This window comes from Moschus berezovskii, chromosome 6 (genome assembly GCF_049115385.1).
Source record: "Moschus berezovskii isolate FMDL1 chromosome 6, NW_MosBer_1.0, whole genome shotgun sequence".
Classification (NCBI taxonomy): Eukaryota; Metazoa; Chordata; class Mammalia; order Artiodactyla; family Moschidae; genus Moschus; species Moschus berezovskii.
Genome location: NC_142465.1, coordinates 60,905,772 through 60,928,162, shown reverse-complemented (window position 1 = coordinate 60,928,162; position 22,391 = coordinate 60,905,772). Strand labels below are relative to the sequence as shown.

At 42.4% G+C, this 22,391-nt stretch overlaps 1 protein-coding gene and 1 pseudogene across 2 annotated transcripts in view; one reads left to right on the top strand and one right to left on the bottom strand.

Annotated features, from left to right (window-relative positions):
- Positions 1-257: 257 nt before the first annotated feature.
- On the bottom strand, positions 258-1,048 carry LOC148777620 (small VCP/p97-interacting protein pseudogene; annotated as a pseudogene).
- Positions 1,049-1,803: 755 nt separating this feature from the next.
- Positions 1,804-22,391, top strand: part of OS9 (OS9 endoplasmic reticulum lectin) — a 31,984-nt gene continuing 11,396 nt past the window's right edge. For both annotated transcript variants that reach the window (XM_055395121.2, XM_055395120.2), the window contains exons 1-5: positions 1,804-1,993; positions 2,416-2,592; positions 3,454-3,517; positions 3,648-3,724; positions 3,900-3,998. In XM_055395121.2, the coding sequence (XP_055251096.1) occupies positions 1,832-1,993; positions 2,416-2,592; positions 3,454-3,517; positions 3,648-3,724; positions 3,900-3,998 (579 nt within the window). In that variant the 5' untranslated portion in view covers positions 1,804-1,831. The remainder of the gene's footprint in view (positions 1,994-2,415; positions 2,593-3,453; positions 3,518-3,647; positions 3,725-3,899; positions 3,999-22,391) is intronic.

The following is a 22,391-nucleotide window of genomic DNA, read 5'->3' as shown; positions in this document are numbered from 1 at the left end:
CTAACTACTGAAAAATGGCAAATCACCCACTGTCTGCAGAAGAGCACATGTAGGGAAAATAAGTATTTAATGAAAGGTCTGGCCATTTTATAAGTCTGACAATCAAAAGCATTTTCAATATTCAGTTTTGAAAAAGCACTGCACTTAAGAGCACTAAAATTACAAAGTCTGAATCTTCATTTATTCAAAGAGAAGAAATTAAATTGAGGATGTCCACTCGATTGCAGGTATAGTTATTGGCAGTAGACTCTTATGCTTTATAAAACTGTCCATCTAAGTCCACCTTCTGGTGGGGGTTCAGATGTAGTCATTTCTTTTTCTATTTTTTCCTTTTTCTTTCTCTTTTCTTCCACAGACTGAACAGAACACTCCGAGATGCAGCCTCCTTCTCTCTTCTCTCTGCAGCCTCTGCAAGCTTTGCTCTTTTCTCTTCCAGGTCCGGCGAGGGAGGCGCGGCCTCCGTGGGACAGGGAAAACACACCCCCACGGGATCGCGGTTGGAGGTCCCCTTCTCGGCCCGCCCAAACTAGGCGGTGAGAACTGCGCGGTCAAACGCGGGTCCCAGGTCTGCGGTGCTCGCTCCGCCCTGCTCCTGCTGTAATTTTATGCACACAATATATTATTTCTCTGAGGCTCTTGCTGATGGGTTTTTGTTTGTTTGAATTAATTTTCGGTTGCTTTTTCTCCCTTGCAATTTGTTTCCGCTGAGTTGCTGTTTTTTTTTTTTTTTTCTTCTTGCTTGTTTTGTTTTCTTCTTTGTATATTAAAGACATTCCTTAAATGTTTTATGATCCTTGGCTGTCCGCTTATATTTTTGGAGTGAGGCTATCAAAAAACTGATTGGAAAGATTGTGTGCCGGCTAGAGCAGGAGGGCTTCCCCGATGGCTCAGAGAACAATCTGCCTGCAGTGCAGGATTCTCGGCCAAGGACTTAAATGTAGGATTCCCTCATCTTATTTCTTTAAGATAACTCTGATAAAAATATCTTTGGGATTTCTCTCTTGGGCGGGACAGAGTCTTCAGATAAGTTTTCCAAAGATACAGTCATGCTCTTGTTTATGTTTGTTTAGGAATCAGTTTCTCAGGATTGCTTAATCATTTCCCATTCCTCCATTTGCTTTCTAGCTTCTGAAATGTTGCTGCTGTCTCCTTTCCCTTTGTTCCTACGTGGCCTGGAGGACAATACCTACGTTTGTCACTCGCAGCTCTCCAAGCTCCCAGTTTTCAGCTGGAAGTTCCCATTATTTCTTTAGGATAATTTTTATTGGAAGACAACTGCGGATCGTCCAGAAAAGTTTTGACACAAATTACCAGATCACCCTAAAGCTGTGAATATGAAAAGAATGCTGCTATACAATAATTGTTTGTTTTGTAACAAGTATTAAGTAGCTTTCAAGAGTATTGTGTACACGCACCCATCCACCTCAAACATCCGCTTGGCGGCGGCCAGACACAATACAAAATAATGACTTAAAAAGCAATCAGAAATGCGTACAACAGCTGGGCTAGAACAGAAAAAAAAAAAAAAAAAAATGCTTAACGGGGCCGGGCGTGTAGACCGCGCCTCCCTGGAACTGGGAGAGGGGAGGAGGAGTCCGATATCATTGGTGATTGGTTGGCCTCTTCAACCAATCACGCGTAGCGAGTGATTTTGCTAATAGTCATGATACACCTCCTCGTGGGCTTTAGAGCTACGTTGACAAATGGGAATAGGGCACGTGAGAGGGACAGAAAGTTTCGCCAATAAGACCTTGGGGCGTTATGGGCGGGATGAGGCCGCCGCCAGGTTTAGGGCGGAAGGAGTTGTTCTGGATTAGAAGGGGAACGAAAGATGGCGGCGGAAACGCTGCTGTCCAGTCTGTTGGGGCTGCTACTTCTGGGGCTCCTGTTACCCGCAAGCCTGACCGGCGGGGTCGGGAGCCTGAACCTGGAGGAGCTGAGTGAGATGCGTTATGGGATCGAGATACTACCGTTGCCTGTCATGGGAGGCCAGGTGAGGAGGCGTAGAGGGGAGAGGGTCCTGGGCAGAAAGGGAAGGAGAAGGTAGAGGAAGAAGGGCAGCTGTGGAGTCTGTAGCGGAAGCCTAAGGAGAATCGGGAAGAGTAAGCAGCGGTTTTATGAGGACTCCTGAGGATCGTAGTCAAAGACCCATTCCCTTGGGGCCAGGGACTGGGAGGGGTGGGGCTTCCGTCTGTCAACTTCAGGTCCCAGTTCCTTATTGAAACACCCAGACTCCTCCCCTGTGAAGAAGTGGGAGTGCCCTCTCCCCTCACCCGATGAACCGAGTTGAAGGACTTGTGGCTCACTCTGTCTTGACTGGACTCTTCCCCATTTTGTGAAGAGGGATCTCGTTGTTCTCCCTGATCCCAAACCTCTCTTTGCCTCCCTGTCCCCCGACCCCCACTTCTTTCCCAGAGCCAAGCTTCGGACGTGGTGATTGTCTCCTCTAAGTACAAGCAGCGCTATGAATGTCGCCTGCCAGCTGGAGCTATTCACTTCCAGCGTGAAAGGGAGGAGGAGGCACCTGCTTACCAAGGGCCTGGGATCCCTGAGTTGTTGAGCCCGATGAAAGATGCTCCCTGCCTGCTGAAGGTGAAAGGAACTGGGATAGAGGGAAGGAGGGCATGGAAACTAGTTATCTATTTGGGAACTAGTTATCTATTCACAGTGTGTCTGTGAATGAGGAGTGATCAGAGTGTCTGCAGGAGTTAAGAAAGCCATTGAAGGAGCAGGCATATTGTACAGACAGGAAAGAAACAAAGAATCCTGTAACCAATGATGATACTTTACTGATTATAGAGGAGTGTTAGGATAGAAAATCTCAGAATAAAGATTAAACCAATATTGAGGTGCTTAAAGAGGGTCAGGCTGGGGCAGCAGGGGTACTCCCCTAGAGAAACTTTCCTGGTTAAGTCACCCCTTTCCCTGTCACTCTCTGCCCAGTGTCCTGTTTTATTTTCATCATGGCACTTTTCATGATCTGAAATTATTAACTGAATTATCAGTTTATTTATTTTTGGTCTGAATCCTAGTACTAGAACGTAAGTCTGTGAAACTAGAGAATATATCTTGTTCACAGCTGTATCCACAGTAGCTAAAACAGTACAAGGAAGTTCAATTAATACTTTGATATTCCATGTTTCCCTGGTCTGAGTGCTTCAAGGATATCATGATTTCTTATCTTTATGGACAACAAAGAAGGATTAAAAAATATTTACAAAGAAAAAAAAATTTAGAAAGAGAAGAGTAGTAAACCAACTAGGCTGTAGAGGTCTCTCTCCAAGTTACAGAAGACAAACAGCCCTCCTCCCCAAGAATCTGGAGGACTGAGAATGAGGAGGAGATGAGAAGTAAATCAGTGGTTATGTGTTTTGGGGCCAGGAGAGATTTTGGTTCCAAAAAGAGATGTCTGCATTCCATCCCTGGCTGTTCTTTTTTTTCTTTTATTGTCAGACCAAGGACTGGTGGACATATGAATTCTGTTATGGACGCCACATCCAGCAGTACCATATGGAAGGTGAGTTCCACCTATGTTTTCCCTAAGCCCTCAGAAACCTGTCATGGAATGTGACCTGTCTCCCCAGTTTCCTTCCCTCCCAGTGCTCTGAGAACAGGGTAACTATGCTTCACTGTGCTCTCTCTGGCAGATTCAGAGATCAAAGGTGAAGTCCTCTATCTCGGCTACTACCAATCGGCCTTCGACTGGGATGATGAAACAGCAAAGGTGGCAGGAGTGTGGGACTGGGAGAGAAAGGGGTCTGGGCTGCAGACTGAGAGCCCTGTCTAGAAGGGGAGGGTCAGGATTAGCTGACGTGCTTTGTCTTAGGATAGAGTGCTCTTGTTTTTTCCTCCTTGCTGTCTTTCTCACACCCCTCCCTCATGCCTGATGTCCTCCCCAGGCCTCCAAACAGCATCGCCTGAAACGCTACCACAGCCAGACCTATGGCAATGGGTCCAAGTGCGACCTCAACGGGAGGCCCCGGGAGGCCGAAGTTCGGGTGAGTCTTGGGAGAGGGAAGTTGACACCGACAGTGACAACTCAGAGTCTAAGGGAAGAGGGCAGGGTTGTGTGGTATAGTCAAGAGTCTCTCTACCAGGCCCTAGACCCTAAGTTTAAGACTCATATTTCCAGTTTTGCATCACTGCCTCAATTTTCACAGGCACTTTTTTTTTAATTGGTGTATAATTGCTTTACAATGTTGTATTAGGTTCTGCTCTACAACAACATGAATCAGCTCTATGTGTACATATGTGCCCCCACTCTTGAGCCTCCTGTGTCCTTGCCCCCACGTCCCACTCCTCTGGATGATCACATCACCCCGAACTGAGCTCCCTGTGCTATACAGAGGAGCTTCCCACTCGCTACCTGTTTTACACGTAGAAGTGTATACATGTCAGTGCTACTCTGTTAATTCATCCCACCTACTCCTTACCCCACTGTGCCCAGAAGTCCATTCTCTATGTCTGCATCTCTGTTCCTGCCCTGCAGATATGTTCGTCACTACCGGTTTTCTAGATTCCATATATACACATTAATATATGCCATTTGTTTTTCTCTTTCTGACTTCACTCTATAGGACAGAATCTGGGTTCATCCACATCACTACAAATGACCCAGTTTTGTTCCTTTTTACGGCTAATATTCCATCGTATATATGTGCCACATCTTCTTTCTCTCTTCTTCTGTTGATGAACATTTAGGTTGCTTCCATGTCCTGGCTATTGTAAATAGTGCTGCGTTCAACACTGGGGTACATATGTCTTTTTTAATTATGGTTTTCTCAGGCTGTATACTCAGTGGTGGGATTGCTGCATCATATGGTAGTTTTAGTTTTTTAAGGAAGCTCTGTACAGTTCTCCGGGCTTCCCAGGTGGCACTAGTGGTAAAGAACCTGTCTGCTGATGAAGGAGATGTAAGAGACTTGGATTCCATCCCTGGGTTGGGAAGATCCCCTGGAGGAAGACATGGCGACCCAGTCCAGTATTCTTGCCTGGAGAATTCCATAGATAGAGGAGCCTGGTGGGCTACAGTCCACGGGGTCACAAAGAGTCGGACACGACCGAAGCGACTTAGCACACACGTATACTGTTCTCCATAGTGGTTGTATAAATTTCCATTCCCACCAACCAACCACACTTTTATCTGTGTTTCTCCTTTCTGTCACCTAAGCTGGACACCTGAGTTTCATTACTCACTCTTATTTCTTCACTTTATCCTCCTTTCTTCACTTGCTGGCTCTGCAGTGAGGTCACGCTGGTGTCGGTATTGGGCTCTGCTCTGGAGATGCAGTGGTGGGCAGACATGCAGCCCCTACCCTCATGGACTGCAGGCGGGAGAGGAAGGCAGAGGTTAAAGAATCACAAAAATGAGCCTGTGATTACAAGCTGAGAAGTGATGTAGAGGAAAGGAATCAGAGTCAATAATAAAGCTCCTTCATTCTACTTCTGCATTTCTCTCATAGCTGTCCTCTTCTTTCCTATGCTTCATACCATCATCTCTCACCTGCATCATCTCCAACAGCCTCTTAACAAAGTTTCCTGATGTCGTGGTACTTAAAGGAATTCAGGCAGGCAGCTGTCTGGTAGGCCAAGTTCCTCAGGTGATTCTAATGTGTATTCACAAACATGTATACCTGTAGAGAGCCAGGACACAAGAGTTCTCTTTATGCACTACAGATTTGCACATGCAGTTGCGTGGTGGTAAGTGTGGGACACTAGGATTGCCCAGGTAGGGTGAGGTGGTGGAGTGGGGAGCCCAGGTGTAATGTCTGCCAATATCCACAGCATAAATATCCCCACCATGGCGAAATTCCTGCTATCACTGTGACGTCAATCATTGTGCAACATTCCTGAAAACTTACCAGTTGGCTCTTGTGAACTGGCCTGAGTTGGCTCTAACACACTACTCTGAGCAAGTGTCACTTCTCTACCGAGTTCTGGAAAGCCTTCAATAATTCTGCCTGGCACAAATGATAAGACCCAAATACTTCAGAGGAGACTGGGGTGGTAGCAAGCAGAGAAGAGGGGAAGCAGCCAGATTCTGGATAGATTTTGAAGATAGAGCCAATAAGATTTGTTGAAGGATTGAATGTGACGGGGAGTCTACGATGATTCCAGGGCCTTTAGCTTGAGCAGCTGGAAAAATGGAATTGTCATTTAGTTAAGTGGGAGGGAACGGGTGTAGAGGAGGAAAGTAGGCTGGTGTTGGACATATGAAGGTCAAACTGCCTAGTAGATATCCCAGTGGTGATGGTCAGTCACCACTAATTCTGGAATTCCAGGACAGGGTCTGGGTTAGAGATATAAAATCTTACTGCATTTCTGTCCCACTGCTCTTTTTCTGCCCTTGGAATTTTTTTTTGTTGTTTGTTTTTTAAAAACTATTTGTTTATTTGGCTGCACTGGATCTTAGTTGGGGCATGTGGAATCTAGTTTTCCTGACCAGGGATTGAACCCAGGGTCCCAGCATTGGGAGCACAGAGTCTTGTCACTGGACCACCAGGGAAGTCCCTCTTCCTGTCGTTTGAACCATTGAGTCTATTTTCTCTGCCTAGAGATCTCTGAATGGCTGTCTCCATCCTCTCATTCAGATTATATATCCCTGTGACACCTCCACAGGGAGACCTGACATAGGGACACAGACACACACACCCGTCTGCCTTCATCCTGGTAAACACCTGGTGTTTTCCATTCATCAAAGCATGTGTCATTTCCTGAAATTAGCTTATATTTGGGGTTTAATTTCTTTGTCTATCCCCACTAGAATAAGCTCCAGGAAGTCAGGGACAGCATCTGACTGTCTTATTTTCTGCTGTATCCTCAGTGTCTTCCACAGTGCCTGGCACCAAGTAGATGCCCAGAGATTATTCACTGAATGATTGGAATGAATGATGAACCATTTCGAATGTCACTTTATTTTTTGTGACCTTTCTTGGCTAGCCCAGAAAGCTCATGGTATTCTTTCAGTGCTTCAGAGATCAGTCCATCTGGGTCCACATATATCCACATTGCAGCCTGTTTGGGTTGCTGCAACAAACTACCACAGGCTAGGTAGCTTATAGGCAACAGAAATTTAGTTTTCAAGTTCTGGAAGCTGGAAGTCTGAGATTGGGATGCCAGTGAGGTTGGGTGAGGGCCCTCTTCTAGTCACAGACTTCTTGTATCCTCACAAAGGAGCTCTGTGGTGTCTCTTTCATAAGAGTATTAATCCCATTCATGAGGGCTCCATCCTCATGACCTAAGCATCTCTGACAGGACTCTCTCCTGATACCGTCACAGTGGGCATTAGGATTTCAACCTACAAATTTTAGGGAGACACAGACATTCAGACGACAGCAATCCACAGCACCCACACGCATATATAATCTATTATAGCACTTACTTCACTGTATTCTATATATTTACTTGTTTGTATGTTCAGTAACACTGAGAACTGAAGGCAAAGACTTCATTTTCCTCATAGCTACTGACAATATGCCCTGTGCCAAGCACTATGATACAAAACTGGAGAGGAAATGCTGACTGAGAGACCTAGTCCTGCTGTCAGGAGTTAGTCCAGCCACAGCACGCAGGCAGACTCTCTGATGGGTGAGGTATTTTTCACGGGAACACACAATGAAAGAACTAACCCAGGTCAAAGGGACACCTCTGGGGACGGTGACCTTTGAACTGGCTGCTGCTGCTGCTGCTGCTAAGTCACTTCAGTCGTGTCCGACTCTGTGTGACCCCATAGACGGAAGCCCACCAGGCTCCCCCGTCCCTGGGATTCTCCAGGCAAGAACACTGGAGTGGGTTGCCATTTCCTTCTCCAATGTGTGAAAGTGAAAAGTGAAAGTGAAGTCGCTCAGTCGTGTCCGAACCTTAGCGACCCCACGGACTGCAGCCTACCAGGCTCCTCCATCCATGGGATTTTCTAGGCAATAGTACTGGAGTGGCGTAGAAGGATAAGGAGTTAGTCCAGCCACTGTAGAGGAGTGGGAAGGAGAGGGTGTTCCAGGTGGAAGGCACATAGAGTTCAAAAGGCTTGGAGATGGGAGAGATTGATAGCTGTGCACAGTGACTGGAGGGAACTACGGGAGGTGAGGCTGGGCAGTCGCTAGGGGACAAGTCACACATCACGTGAAGCTCTGCAGCTGTGTTGAGGAGTTTGGACAATCTGAGAAATGAGGGGAAACCAGTGAGGTATTGGATTGGCCAAAAAGTTCATTCAGGTTTTCCCATATGCTGTCCTAGGAAAAACCCAAATGAACTGTTATCCAACCCGATCTTTTGAGCAGATGCTGACAAATTCAGTGTTGGTTTTGAAGGCTCGCTCTGGCTCAGTTCATTTCAGTCACTCAGTCGTGTCCGACTCTTTGCAACCCTGTGAACTGCAGCATGCCAGGCCTCCCTGTCCATCACCAACTCCCAGAGTCTACCCAAACCCATGTCCATTGAATTGGTGATCCATCCAACCATCTCATCCTCTGTCATCCCCTTCTCCTCCTGCCCTCAATCTTTCCCAGCATCAGGGTCTTTTCAAATGAGTCAGCTCTTCGCATCAGGTGGCCAAAGTATTGGAGTTTCAGCTTCAACATCAGTCCCTCCAATGAACACCCAGGACTGATCTTCTTTAGGATGGACTGGTTGGATCTCCTTGCAGTCCAAGGGACTCTCAAGAGTCTTCTCCAACACCACAGTTCAAAAGCATCGATTCTTCGGTGCTCAGCTTTCTTTATAGTCCAACTCTCACATCCATACATGACTACTGGAAAAACCATAGCCTTGACTAGACAGACCTTTGTTGACAAAGTAATGTCTCTGCTTTTTAATATGCTGTCTAGGTTGGTCATAACTTTCCTTCCAGGGAGCAAGTGTCTTTTAATTCCATGGCTGCAGTCACCATCTGCAGTGATTTTGGAACCCAAAAAAATAAAGTCAGCCACTGTTTCCACTGTTTCCCCATCTATTTGCCATGAAGTGATGGGACTGGATGCCATGATCAGAGTTTTCTGAATGTTGAGCTTTAAGCCAACTTTTCCACTCTCCTCTTTCATGTTCATCAAGAGGCTCTTTAGTTCCTCTTTGCTTTCTGCCATAAGGGTGGTGTCTTCTGCATATCTGAGGTTATTGATATTTCACCTGGCAATCTTGATTCCAGCTTGTTCTTCATCCAGCCCAGTGTTTCTTATGATGTACTCTGCATATATAAGTTAAATGAGCAGGGTGACAATATACAGCCTTGATGTACTCCTTTTCCTATTTGGAACCAGTCTGTTGTTCCATGTCCAGTTCTAACTGTTGCTTCCTAACCTGCATACAGGTTTCTCAAGAGGCAGGTCAGGTGGTCTGGTATTCCCATCTCTTGAAGAATTTGCCACAGTTTGTTGTGATCCACACAGTCAAAGGGTTTGGCATAGTCAATAAAGCAGAAGTAGATGTTTTTCTGGAACTCTCTTGCTTTTTTGATGATCCAGCAGATGTTGGCTATTTGATCTCTGGTTCCTCTGCCTTTTCTAAAACCAGCTTGAACATCTGGAAGTTCATGGTTCACATATTGCTGAAGCCTGGCTTGGAGAATTTTGAGCATTACTTTACAGTCATGTGAGATGAGTGCAATTGTGCAGTAGTTTGAGCATTCTTTGGCATTGCCTTTCTTTGGGATTCAAATGAAAACTGACCTTTTCCAGTCTTGTGGCCACTGCTGAGTTTTCCAAACTTGCTGACATATTGAGTGCAGCACTTTCACAGCATAATATTTTAGGATTTGAAATAGCTCAACTGGAATTCCATCACCTCCACTAGCTTTGTTTGTGGTGATGCTTCCTAAGGCCCCTTGACTTCACATTCCAGGATATTTGGCTCTAGGTGAGTGTGAGCGATCACACCATCATGATTATCTGGGTCATGAAGATCTTTTTTGTACAGTTCTGTGTATTCTTGCCACCTCTTCTTAACATTTTCTGCTTCCGTTAGGTCCATACCATTTCTGTCCTCTATTGTGCCTACCTTTGCATGAAATGTTCCCTTGGTATCTCTAATTTTCTTGAAGAAATCTCTAGTCTTTCCCATTCTATTGTTTTCCTCTATTTCTTTGCATTGATCACTGAGGAAGGCTTTCTTATCTCTCCTTCCTATTCTTTGGAACTCTGCATTTAAATAGGTATATCTTTCCTTTTCTCCTTTGTTTTTGGCTTCTCTTCTTTTCACAGCTGTTTGTAAGCCATCCTCAGACAGCCATTTTGCTTTTTGGCATTTCTTTTTCTTGGGGATGGTCTTGATTCCTGTCTCCTGTACAATGTCACAAACTTCTGTCCATAGTTCATCAGGCACTCTTTCTATCAGATCTAGCCCCTTAAATCTATTTCTCACTTCCATTGTTTAGTCATAAGGGATTTGATTTAGGTCATACCTGAATGGTCTAGTGGTTTTCCCCACTTTCTTTAAGTCTGAAATTCGCAATCAGGAGTTCATGATCTGAGCCACAGTCAGCTCCCAGTCTTGTTTTTGCTATCTGTATAGAGCTTCTCCATCTTTGGCTCTAAAGAATATAATCAGTCTGATTTTGGGGTTGACCATCTGGTGATGTCCATGTGTAGAGTCTTCTCTTGTGTTGTTGGAAGAGGGTGTTTGCCGTGACCAGTGCGTTTTCTTGGCAGAACTCTATTAGCTTTTTCCCTGCTTCATTCTGTACTCCAAGGACAAATTTCCTGCTATTCCAGGTGTTTCTTGACTTCCTACTTTTACATTCCAGTCCCCTATATGAAAAGGACATTCTTTTTGGGGTGTTAGTTCTAGAAGGTCTTGTAGGTCTTCATAGAACCGTTCACCTTCAGCTTCTTCAGCGTTACTGGTTGGGGCATAGACTTGGATTACCGTGATATTGAATGGTTTGCCTTGGAAATGAACAGAGATCATTCTGTCATTTTTGAGATTGCATTTAAGTACTGCACTTTGGACTCTTTTTTTGACCATGATGGCTACTCCGTTTCTTCTAAGGGATTCCTGCCCACAGTAGTAGATATAATGGTCATCTGAGTTAAATTCACCCATTCCAGTCCATCGTAGTTCACTGATTCCTAGAATATCGATTTTCTCTGGCTGGAGCGAATCAAATGATTGGGAGACCAGTGAGGGGGTGGTCGCAGTGATCCAGGTGAGAAAACAAGGTGGCCTGGGGATGAAGACATTTAAATTATTGGAGAGATTCAAGGGGCAAAATTAACAGAGTGAGATTCCCAGGTCTCTGGCTTGAGCAACTGGATAGATGGTGGTTTCCGTTCCCGAGATGGGTATAGTGGGAAGAGCAGTAGATTTGGTAAAGGAAATGTTGATTTTGGTTATGAATAGGATGATTTTAGTGGCTATAGGCATCCATGTAGATATATGAGAAGGCTGTGGGATCTCTGGGTTTGCAGCTCAGGAGAGAGATCTAAATTGAACCCAGAGAGCTCGGAGCCATCAACCTACTGGTTATAATTGAAGCTGTGGTATGAATGAAATCCTGCCCAAAGAGACAGGATAGTGTGAGAAAAGTGGGACAGTGCTCAAGGAAGCCATCATTGAAAGCCTTGTCAGAAGGGGTCTCTGCCAAGAAGAAGGGGCCAGAAAGGAAACTGGTGACACAGAACATAGAAAAGACCTGTCTCGAGAAGGAATTGCCCTGTGGTGTTGGCTGCATCTGAACCTTCAAGGAAGTAGAGAATTATAAACTGCTTGTGAGTGATCATAGGAATTGTTATTTTAATAAAAGCAACACAAAAACATGGAAATAAAAATTCAGACGATCGGGATGGGAACCAGATGAAAATTGGTAAGTCCTCTATTCCCAGTCTCCTCTGACCAGGCCTTGGCTGGACTCAGCGCCAGAGGTCGTTGGCGGTTCCCTGCAGAGCAGTTTCAGTGGGCTGGTGAAGCTGAGGTGTTGAGGACCGTGGTGAGGAAGTGGAAGTCTTTGAAGAAGTCTGGATTTGAAGGGACGGGTGTGGGCTTGGGAAGGTGGGACTCTGTCTTGTTGCTTCATGTGTTAAGGTAGGAGCAGGTTTACATGCTGGGTGGACTTAGAAAGGAGGGTAGGTTGAGGTGTAGGAGAAGGTATGAGAACAGAATGTGGGCAGGACTGGGATCTGAGTAGGGAACTATTACTGTAACTAGAACAAAAAGACAGCATATTTTCTGGGGAGTCTGGAGGTTTTGGTGGCAGAAAATTGATGGTATTCCTATCTGACTGCTTCTCATTTTCAGCTTTTGATGGGCCCCCAAGTTAATAGCTTTAGTGACTGAGTGAATCCCCCACTCCAGGGCTGGCCTGGTTCCCTCTTCCAGATGCCTCCTTGGTGGGAGCAGTGTGCACAGAATTTGTTAAAAGTGCATTTGCTATGGAGTTTGGGAGCAGTGGGTTAGCCATCTGGAATTGAATTGAATCCCTATCTCAATTCTTATATTAAATAGGATTTCAGAGAGATCTAAGATTTTTTCCCACTGAAATGTTTAATTATGAAACATTTAAGACATACAGGAAATAATGTCATAGACAAACAGATGTTTAACGTTTTGCCATATTTGCTTCGGATCTTTTTTTTTTTTTTTTAAATAAAAGGAATAAAATGCTAATGATATAGTTAAAGCCCACCATCTCATTTCTTCCTCTTGTCTCCAGAAACAACCAGAACCATCTCTGGGGTTCTTTGTACTTTTATTAGTGCTACTCATATCACAGGCAACATGTATAGTTTTGTGTTTTAAAATTATGCATCAGTGTAGTTCTGCTTTTTCGCTAATGGAGGTGTTTACCATTCTGTGGCCTGACCTGGAGATCCAGTTCAATGATTTCAATGGCTACATTGTGTTTCATTGTTTAGTTATCCATTCCTCTATTGAGGAACAGTTGGATTTCATCTCTACTGCCCTTACACACAGTGCTGCTATGTAGACCACATTGTGAATGCAGAAGAGTTTCTCCAGGGAAATAAATACCTACTAGAATCACCGGGTTCGGAGAAGGCAATGGCAAGCCACTCCAGTACTCTTGCCTAGAAAATCCCGTGGATGGAGCAGCCTGGTAGGCTGCAGTCCGTGGGGTCGCTAAGGATCGGACACGACTGAGCGACTTTACTTTCACTTTTCACTTTCACACATTGGAGAAGGAAATGGCAACCCACTCCAGTGTTCTTGCCTGGAGAATCCCAGGGACGGGGGAGCCTGGTGGGCTTCCGTCTATGGGGTCACACAGAGTCGGACACGACTGAAGTGACTTAGCAGCAGCAGCATCAGCAGAATCACCGGGTTATGGGGAATGCAGAAGGATTTATTGGTGAATTTGGTGCATTGCCCATTTTTTCAATGTCTTTTTAACATAAAGCCATTTTCATTTATTTTTAATTATTATTTTTTTAAGTTATAGTAAAACAGACATTAGAAGTTGCCATTTTAACAATTTTTAAGTGTATAATGCAATAGCAGTAAGCAACATTAACAGTGTTGAATAACTGTTACCACTGATTACTATTTCATTAACATCTTCATTTTTTTGTTGTTTTTCTTCACTAAGCTGTGTCTGCCTCTTTGTGACCCCATGGATTCTAGCACGCCAGCTTCTCTGTCTTCCACTATCTTCCAGAATTTGCTCAAGTTCATGTCCATTGAGTCGGTGTTGCCATCCAACCACTTCATTCTCTTTCACCCACTTCTCCTGTCCTCAATCTTTCCCAGCATTAGGATCTTTTCCAATGAGTCAGCTCTTCTCATTAGGTGGCCAGAGTATTGGAGCTTCAGTTTCAGCAACAGTCATTCCAATGAATATTCAGGGTTGATTTCCTTTAGGACTGACTAGTTTGATCTCCTTGCAGTCCAGGAGATTCTCAAGAGTCTTCTCCAGCACCACAATTCAAAAGCATCGATTCTTTGGCATTGAGCCTTCTTTATGGTCCAACTCTCACATCCATACATGACTGCTGGAAAAACCATAGCTTTGACTATCCAGGCCTTTGTTGGCAAAGTGACGTCTGCTTTTTAAGACACTGTCTAGGTTTGTCATAGCTTTTCTTCCAAGGAGCAAACGTCTTTTAATTTCATGGCTGCAGTCACTGTCCGCTGTGATTTTGGAGCCCAGGAAAGTAAAATCTGTCACTGCTTCCATTTTCTCCCCCATCTGTTTGCCATGAAGTCATGGGACTGGATGCCATGGTCTTAGTTTTTTTTAATGTTGAGTTTCAAGCCAGCTTTTTCACTGTCCTATTTCACCCTTAGTTCCTGTTCACTTTCTGCTGCATATCTGACGTTGTTGATATTTCTCCCGGCAATCTTGATTCCAACTTGTGCTTCATCCAACCAGCATTTTGCATGATGTACTCTGCATATAAGTTAAATAAGCAAGGTGACAATATACAGCCTTGTACTCCTTTCTCAGTTAAGACCCAGTCAGTTGTTCTATGCCTGGTTCTAACTATTGCTTCTTGACCCACATACAGGTTTCTCAGGAGACAGGTAAGGTGGTCTGGTATTCCCATCTCTTTAAGAGTTTTCCACATTTCGTTGTGCTCCATGCAGTGAAAGGCTTTAGTGTAGCAATTGAAGTAGAAGCAGATATTTTTATGGAACTCCCTTGCTTTTTCCGTGACCCACCAAATGTTGGTGATTTGATCTCTGGTTCCCCTGCCTCTTCAAAACCCAGCTTATGCTTCTGTAAATTCTTGGTTCACATACTGCTGAAGCCTAGATTGAAGGATTTTGAGCATATGCTAGCATATGAAATGAGCACAGTTGTATGGTAGTTAGAACATTCTTTGGCATTGTCCTTCTTTAGGATTGGAATGAAAACTAACCTTTTCCAGTCCTTTGGCCACTGCTGAGTTTTCCAAATTTGCTGACATACTGAGTGCAACACTTCAACAGCATCATCTTTTGGGATTTGAAATAGCTCAACTGAAATGCCATCACCTCCACTAGCTTTGTTCATAGTGATGCTTCCTAAGGCCCCCTTGACTTCGCAGTGTGGGATGTCTGGCTCTAGGTAAGTGATCACAGCATCATGGTTATCTGGGTCATGAAGATCTTTTGTGTATAATTCTTCTGTGTATTCTTGCCACCTCTTCTTAATATCTTCTGCTTCTATTAGGTCCTTACCATTTCTGTCTTTTATTGTGCCCATCTTTGCGTGAAATGCTCCCTTGGTATCTCTAATTTTCTTGGAGAGATCTCTAGTCTTTCCCATTCTATTGTTTTCCTCTATTTCTTTGCATTGATCGCTGAGGAAGGCTTTCTTATTTCTCCTTGCTCTTCTTTGGAACTCTGCATTCAAATGGTTCTATCTTTTCTCCTTTGTTTTTCACTTCTCTTCTTTTCACAGCTATTTGTCTGCATTCAGTTGGGCATAATTTTCCCTTTCTCCCTTGCTTTTTGCCTTTCTTCTTTCCTCAGCTGTTTGTAAGGCCTCCTCAGACAACCAACTTGCCTTCTTGCATTTCTTTTTCTTTGGGATGGTTTTGGTCACCACCTCCTGTACAATGTTGCAAACCTCCATCCATAGTTCTTTAGGCACTCTGTCTATCAGGTGTAATCCCTTGAATCTATTTGTCACTTCCACTGTAAAATCATAAGGGATTTGATTTAGGTCATACCTGAATGGCTTAGTGGTTTTCCCTAATTTCTTCAATTTAAGCCTGAATTTTGCTATAAGGAGCTCATGATCTGAGCCATAGTCAGCTCCAGGTTTTGTTTTTGCTGACTGTATAGAGCTTCTCCATCTTTGGCTGCAAAGAACATAATCAGTCTGATTTCAGTATTGACCATCTGGTGATGTCCATGTGTAAAGTCTTCTCTTGTGTTGTTGGAAAAGGGTATTTGCTGTGACCAGCATGTTCTCTTGACAAAACGCTGTTAGCTTTAACCCTGCTTCACTTTGTACTCCAAGGCCGAACTTGTCTGTTATTCCGGGTATCTCTTAACTTCCTTTTGCATTCCAATCCCCTATGATGAAAAAGACTTTTTGGTGTTGGTTCTAGAAGGTGTCGTAGGTCTTCTTAGAACGAGTCAACTTCAGCTTCTTTTGCATCAGTGGTTGATGCATTGGCTTGAATTACTGTGATGTTGAATGGTTTGCCTTGGAAATGAACCGAGATTATTCTGTTGTTTTTAAGAACACACCCAAGTACTGCATTTCGGACTATTGTTGATTATGAGGACTACTCCAGTTCTTCTAAGGAATTCCTCCCCACAGTAGTTAGTAGATACGGTGGTCATCTGTATCATCAGAATTAAATTCTCCTATTGCTGTCCATTTTAGTTCACTGATACCTAATACATCAATGCTCAATTTTGTTATCTCCTGCTAGACCACATCTAGTTTACCTTGATTCATAGACCTAACATTCCAGATTCCTATGCACTATTGTTCTTTACAGCATCAGATTTGACTTTCACCACCAGACACATCCACAGCTGAGTGTCATTCCCACTTTGGTCCAGCTGCTTCATTCTTTCTGGAGTTATTGGTAATTGCCCTCTGCTCTTCCCCAGTAGCATATTGGACACCTTCCGACCTGGGGGAGGGCTCATCTTCCGATGTTCTCTCTTTCTGCCTTTTCATACTGTCCATGAGGTTCTCCAGGCAAGAATACTGGAATGAGTTGCCATTTCCTTCTCTAGTGGACCACATTTTGTCAGAACTCTTCACTATGACCTGTGCACTTGGGTGGCCCTGCATGGATTGGCTCATAGCGTCTCCAAGTTACACAGGCCCCTTCGCCATGACAAGGCAGTGATCCATGAAGGGGAATGTCTTCATTATTTTATCATTTATTTCCTTCTTCTTCCTTTTAAGTTCTGTTCCCTTTCTGACTTCTTGGATTTTTTTCATACTTAGAAAATTTTATATTTAATTTTTGAATAGGTATGAATTTTCATAGCTCTCATATAGAAATGCTTTACAAAGTGTACAGAGAAAAGTCTTAATACACTTGCCCCTCATTACTCTGTTTCTATCCCTGTAGAAAGGTAACCATTGTTAGCTTCTTTTTTATAGTCAGAGATATTTTTTTTGCTCTTATTTTTTAAAAATTTAAAAAAATTTTAATTGGCATATAATTGCTTTATAATGTTGTGTTAGTTTCTGCTGTGAAACAAAGAGAATCAGCTATATGTGTATACATATCCCCTCCCTCTTGAGCCTCCCTCCCAACCCCCCCCAAATTTTTAATTGAAGTATAGTTGATTATGAATTATGTAAATTACAGTGTACAGTATAATAATTCACAATTTTTAAAGGTTATATTCCATGTATAGTTATTATAAAATATTGGCTCTATTCCCTGTGTTGTCCAGTATATCCTTGTGGTTTATTTTATACATTATAGTTTGTACCTCTTAATCCTCTGCCCCTATATTGCTCACCCTTTCATCTCCCCACTGATGACCACCAGTTTGTTCTCTGTATCTGTGATTTGACATTAAGTTATTTATCAATTTTCTAATGTTAAACCAATTTTGCTTTCCTGAGATGCATCTAGTTTTAAAAATATATCTCCTGAGAGAGACTGACCTTAGTTTTTCCTTCTAGTACTGTCCTTATACTTTAGACAAGGTTATGCTAGCTTCAAAAAATCAATTTAAAAATGTTCAGTTTTTCTATATTCTGAAGATTGTGTAAGATTGTAATTTTTTATTCTTACATGTTTGCTTGAATTCACCTGGAAAATCATCTTGGTCTAGGTTTTCTTTGTAGGAAGATTTTTACTTATGATTCATTTATTTTAGTAGTTTTAGGAATATTCAAAGATTTTTTATTTCTACTTGGGTCAGTTTTAGTGTATTTTCTAGGAATCTGTCTAGTTTGTCTCATTTTTCTGATTTCTTGGTATAAAGTAGCTTATTTCCTTCTAATCTCTGTCAGTTCAGTTCAGTCACTAAGTCGTGTCCGACTCTTTGTGACCCCATGAACCGCAGCACGCCAGGCCTTCCTGTCCATCACCAACTCCCAGAGTCCACCCAAACCCATGTCGATTGAGTTGGTGATGCCATCCAACCATCTCATCCTCTGTCGTCCCCGTCTCCTCCTGCCCTCAATTTTTCCCAGGATCAGGGTCTTTTCAAATAAGTCAGCTCTTCGCATCAGGTGGCCAAAGTATTGGAGTTTCAGCCTCAACATCAGTCCTTCCAATGAACACCCAGGACTGATCTTCTTTAGGATGGACTGGTTGGATCTCCTTGCAGTCCAAGGGACTCTCAAGAGTCTTCTTCAACACCACAGTTCAAAAGCATCGATTCTTTGGTGCTCAGCTTTCTTTATAGTCCAACTCTCACATCCGTACATGACTACTGGAAAACCATAGCCTTGACTAGACGGACCTTTGTTGACAAAGTAATGTCTCTGCTTTTTAATATGCTGTCTAGGTTGGTCATAACTTTCCTTCCAGGGAGCAAGCGTCTTTTAAAATTTCATGGCTGCAGTCACCATCTGCAGTGATTTTGGAGCCCCAAAAAATAAAGTCAGCCACTGTTGCCACTGTTTCCCCATTTGTTTGCCATGAAGTGATGGGACCGGATGCCATGATCAGAGTTTTCTGAATGTTGAGCTTTAAGCCAACTTTTTCACTCTCCTCTTTCACTTACATCAAGAGGCTCTTTAGTTCCTCTTTGCTTTCTGCCATAAGGGTGGTGTCATCTGCATATATGAGGTTATTGATACTTCTCCCAGCAATTTTGATTCCAGCTTGTGCTTCATCCAGCCCAGCGTTTCTCATGATGTACTCTGCATACAAGTTAAATAAGCAGGGTGACAATATACAGCCTTGATATACTCCTTTTCCTATTTGGAATCAGTCTGTTGTTCCATGTCCAGTTCTTACTGTTGTAGCATCTGTAATTAGATTCCTCTTTTCACATTATTCCTTTTGCATGTAATTCCATCCTCAAGAGTACATCAGAGAATTCACACAGGTGTAAAATCCTAAAAATGCAGTGAGGTGGGAAGACCTTCTCCCACATCTTAGTGCACACCAGAGAATTCACACAGGAGAGAAACCCTATGAGCATAGTGAATGTGGGAAGACTTTTACCCAAAGTTCAGCTCTTGCAGTACACATGAGAATTCACACAGAGGAGAGACCTTATGAATGTATGAATGTGGAAAACCTTTGTCCATAAAACAGCTGTATTAGAGTATATCCCACCAGAATGCATACCATAGGGAAAACCCTGGAGTGTAATGAGTTTGGAAAATGCTAAAGGAAGTATGGGGCTTCCTAAGTGGCCCATTGGTAAAGAATCCACCTGCCAAGCAGGAGATGCAGATTCAGTCCCTGGGTAGGGAAGATCCTCTGGAAAAGAAAATGGCAGAATCCTATGGACAGAGGAGCCTGGCAGGCAACAGTTCCTAGGGTCTCAAAGAGTTGGACTTGACTAAGTGACTAAACAGCAGCAACAGGTTTTGTTACTGGTCAATCTTGAGAGGCTGGTCAGTTTTATTAGACTTTTTCAAGAACTAATTTCAGCTCTGTTGAGCCTCTGTATCATATTTGTTTTCCATTGTATTTATTTACAGGCTAATCATTCTTTTCCTTCCTTCTACTTTTTTCAGCTTTAATTTCCTTTTTTCCCCCCTAATTTCTTGAATACTTAACTCATTTCCAGCTTTTCCTCTTTTACATCTCTTATAAATTTCTCTCCAGTTACTACTACAAATATGTCACAGTTTTCTGAGGCTATTTTAAGTTTTTTTAATCTAATTTTCAAATTGATAATACTCTCCCATAACTCAAAACCCAGAAAGTATAAAGATGTGTGATAAAAATTTTCCCTCCCAAGCTTATCTTCCACCTGCTCATTTCCCATCATGCTCTCCCCGACTGCCCAGTAACCCTGCTCTTATTATTCTGTAGCCTTCCAGCCTTTCTTTGTGTGTTTAAAATCAGTTGTGATTAGAGATTCTTATTTCCTGTACCCCCTTTTTTTTAAACATACACTGCACAGTACGTTAAACATACTTTGTACCACCTTATTTTTATACATCTTAACAATAATTCTTAGCCATCTTTCAGGGGCAGTACATCTAGAACTTTATTCTTTGTTTTCGTGTCTGCATAATATTGCATTGTATGAATGTTCTATCATTTTGTCACCATTACTGTATGCTTAAAATAATTTCCCTCCTACTTTTTGTCATTACAGAAGATAATTCTGTTATACATATGTATACGTGTAACTATATCTTGAAAGTATAATTGCTGGGTGCAGGTGATATATATTTAAAGATTGTAAAAACTTTCTGTTACAGAAAATGAAAAACATAAAAACAGAATTGTCCAGTGACCTCCCTGTGTATCATTTGGCTTCAACCAATATGGCCAGTCTCATTTCATCTATCCCCTTGCCCACTTCCATGCACTATACTTCCACTTCCAGCTTATTTGGAAACAGATTGCAGGCATCATCAGGCTTTCCTGGTGGCTCAGATGGTAAAGCGTCTGCCTACAATGCGGTAGACCCGGGTTCGATCCCTGGGTCGGAAAGATCCCCGGGAGAAGGAAATGGCAACCCACTCCAGTATTCTTGCCTGGAAAACCCCATGGACAGAGGAGCCTGGTGGGCTACAGTCCATGGGGTTGCAAAGAGTTGGACACGACTAAACAATTTCACTTTGCAGGCATCATCTCATTTCATCCTTAAATATTTCTGTGTTATCCCTAAAAGACTAGAGCTCTTTTAAAAATATAACCACAGTACTATATCACACTAGAAAAATTAACCATAATTTCTTATCACCAAATATTCAATCAAGTTTCCCTGATTATCTTATATATATATATCTCATAGTTACATAGAGTTTCATGGTTATACCATTAAATTTGAGTCCTTTCAAATTTGGTGAGACTGGTACAGTACAGTGTATGTCAGTGTCTATGAATGGTTCTTTGTGTTTGAAAAGAACATGTCCTCTACTGTGAGGCACGATGTTTTCTGTAAGTCTTTTAGGTCATGCTGTTCAAATCTTTTGTATCCTTACTGATGTGTCTCCCACTATAATTATGGATTTGTCTGTTTTTACTTATTATTCTTTTAATTTATTTGTCATTAATCTGTCAGCTCTTGCTTTTTGTATCTTGGGGCTACGTATCAATTTATTCAGCAAATGTTTATTAAGTGCTTCTATGTGCCAGGAACTGTTCTAGTTGCTAGAGATATTTCAAGAGAACACAAGACAAAAATGCCTCATCTCATTGGGAGAGACAGACAAGGAAGATAAAGAATTACAATTTAAATTATTATGCCTCATAAATTGAATGTTTTAACATTATGAGTTGGCCTTTATCTTAGTAATTTTTTTACTTTAAGTCTCTGGTGTGATGATAATACAGCTATAATGACTTTCATTGAGTTATGTTTACTGATTTTTTTCATCCTTTTGTTTTTACCTTTTCTATATGTTTTAAGTGTGTCTCCAAATAGCACGTACTTGTATTTGAAACATTTTTAGCCATTTATATGTGTGTGTGTATATATTTGGACTTATGTCTAACATTTTATTTTATGCTTTCCTTTGTTCCACTTTTTCTCTCCTTCCTTCCTTTTGGTTTGTTTTATCTTGATGCCACTTTTCTTTCATCTCAGTGGAAAGTTTTGCTCTGTCTCTTTATTTTTTAAAATAACATACTTATGGAGATATGAGTCACATAGCACACAATTCAGGGTGTATTTCAGTGGTTTTTTCATGTATTCAGAGGTGTGCAGCCACCAGCACAATCAATTGTAGACCATTGTCATCACCCTGAAAGAAATCCTCTAGCCTTGAGCGGTTACTTTCTATTCTCCCTCCACTCCCCACCCCATCCACCTCTCCAGACAACCTCTCATCTTTCACTCCGTAGATGTAATGTGTATAATGTGTGACCTTTTGTGTCTGGCTTCTTTCATTTATCGTGTGTTCAAGAGTCATCTGTGTGTAGCATGTACCAGTACTGCTTTACATTTTATTGCCAAATAATATTCCACATTCTATCTATTCATTCATCAGTTGGTGAACACTTGGGTTGTTTGAACTTTTTGGTTATTATGAACCATGGTGCTTTTAACATATGTGAACAGGTTTTTGTGTGGTTTTTTCTTTTGGTATATACTAAGGAATAGAATTGCTGGATCATATGGTAATTCTATATTAAATTGCCAGACTTTAACATTTTTAGATTGCCAGACTTTCATTAAATTCTATATTTAATTGCCAGACTTTTTCTGAAACAGTCCCATTGTTTTATTATATAATCCCACAAGTGGTGGGTGAGAGTTTGAATTTCTCCACATCTTCATCAACACTTGTTTTTCATCTTTTTAAAATTAATTAATTCATTTTGTTTTATTTTTGGCCACGCTGTCTTCATAGCAGTGCGCGGTCTCCTTATTGAGGTGGCTTCTCTTGTAGCGGG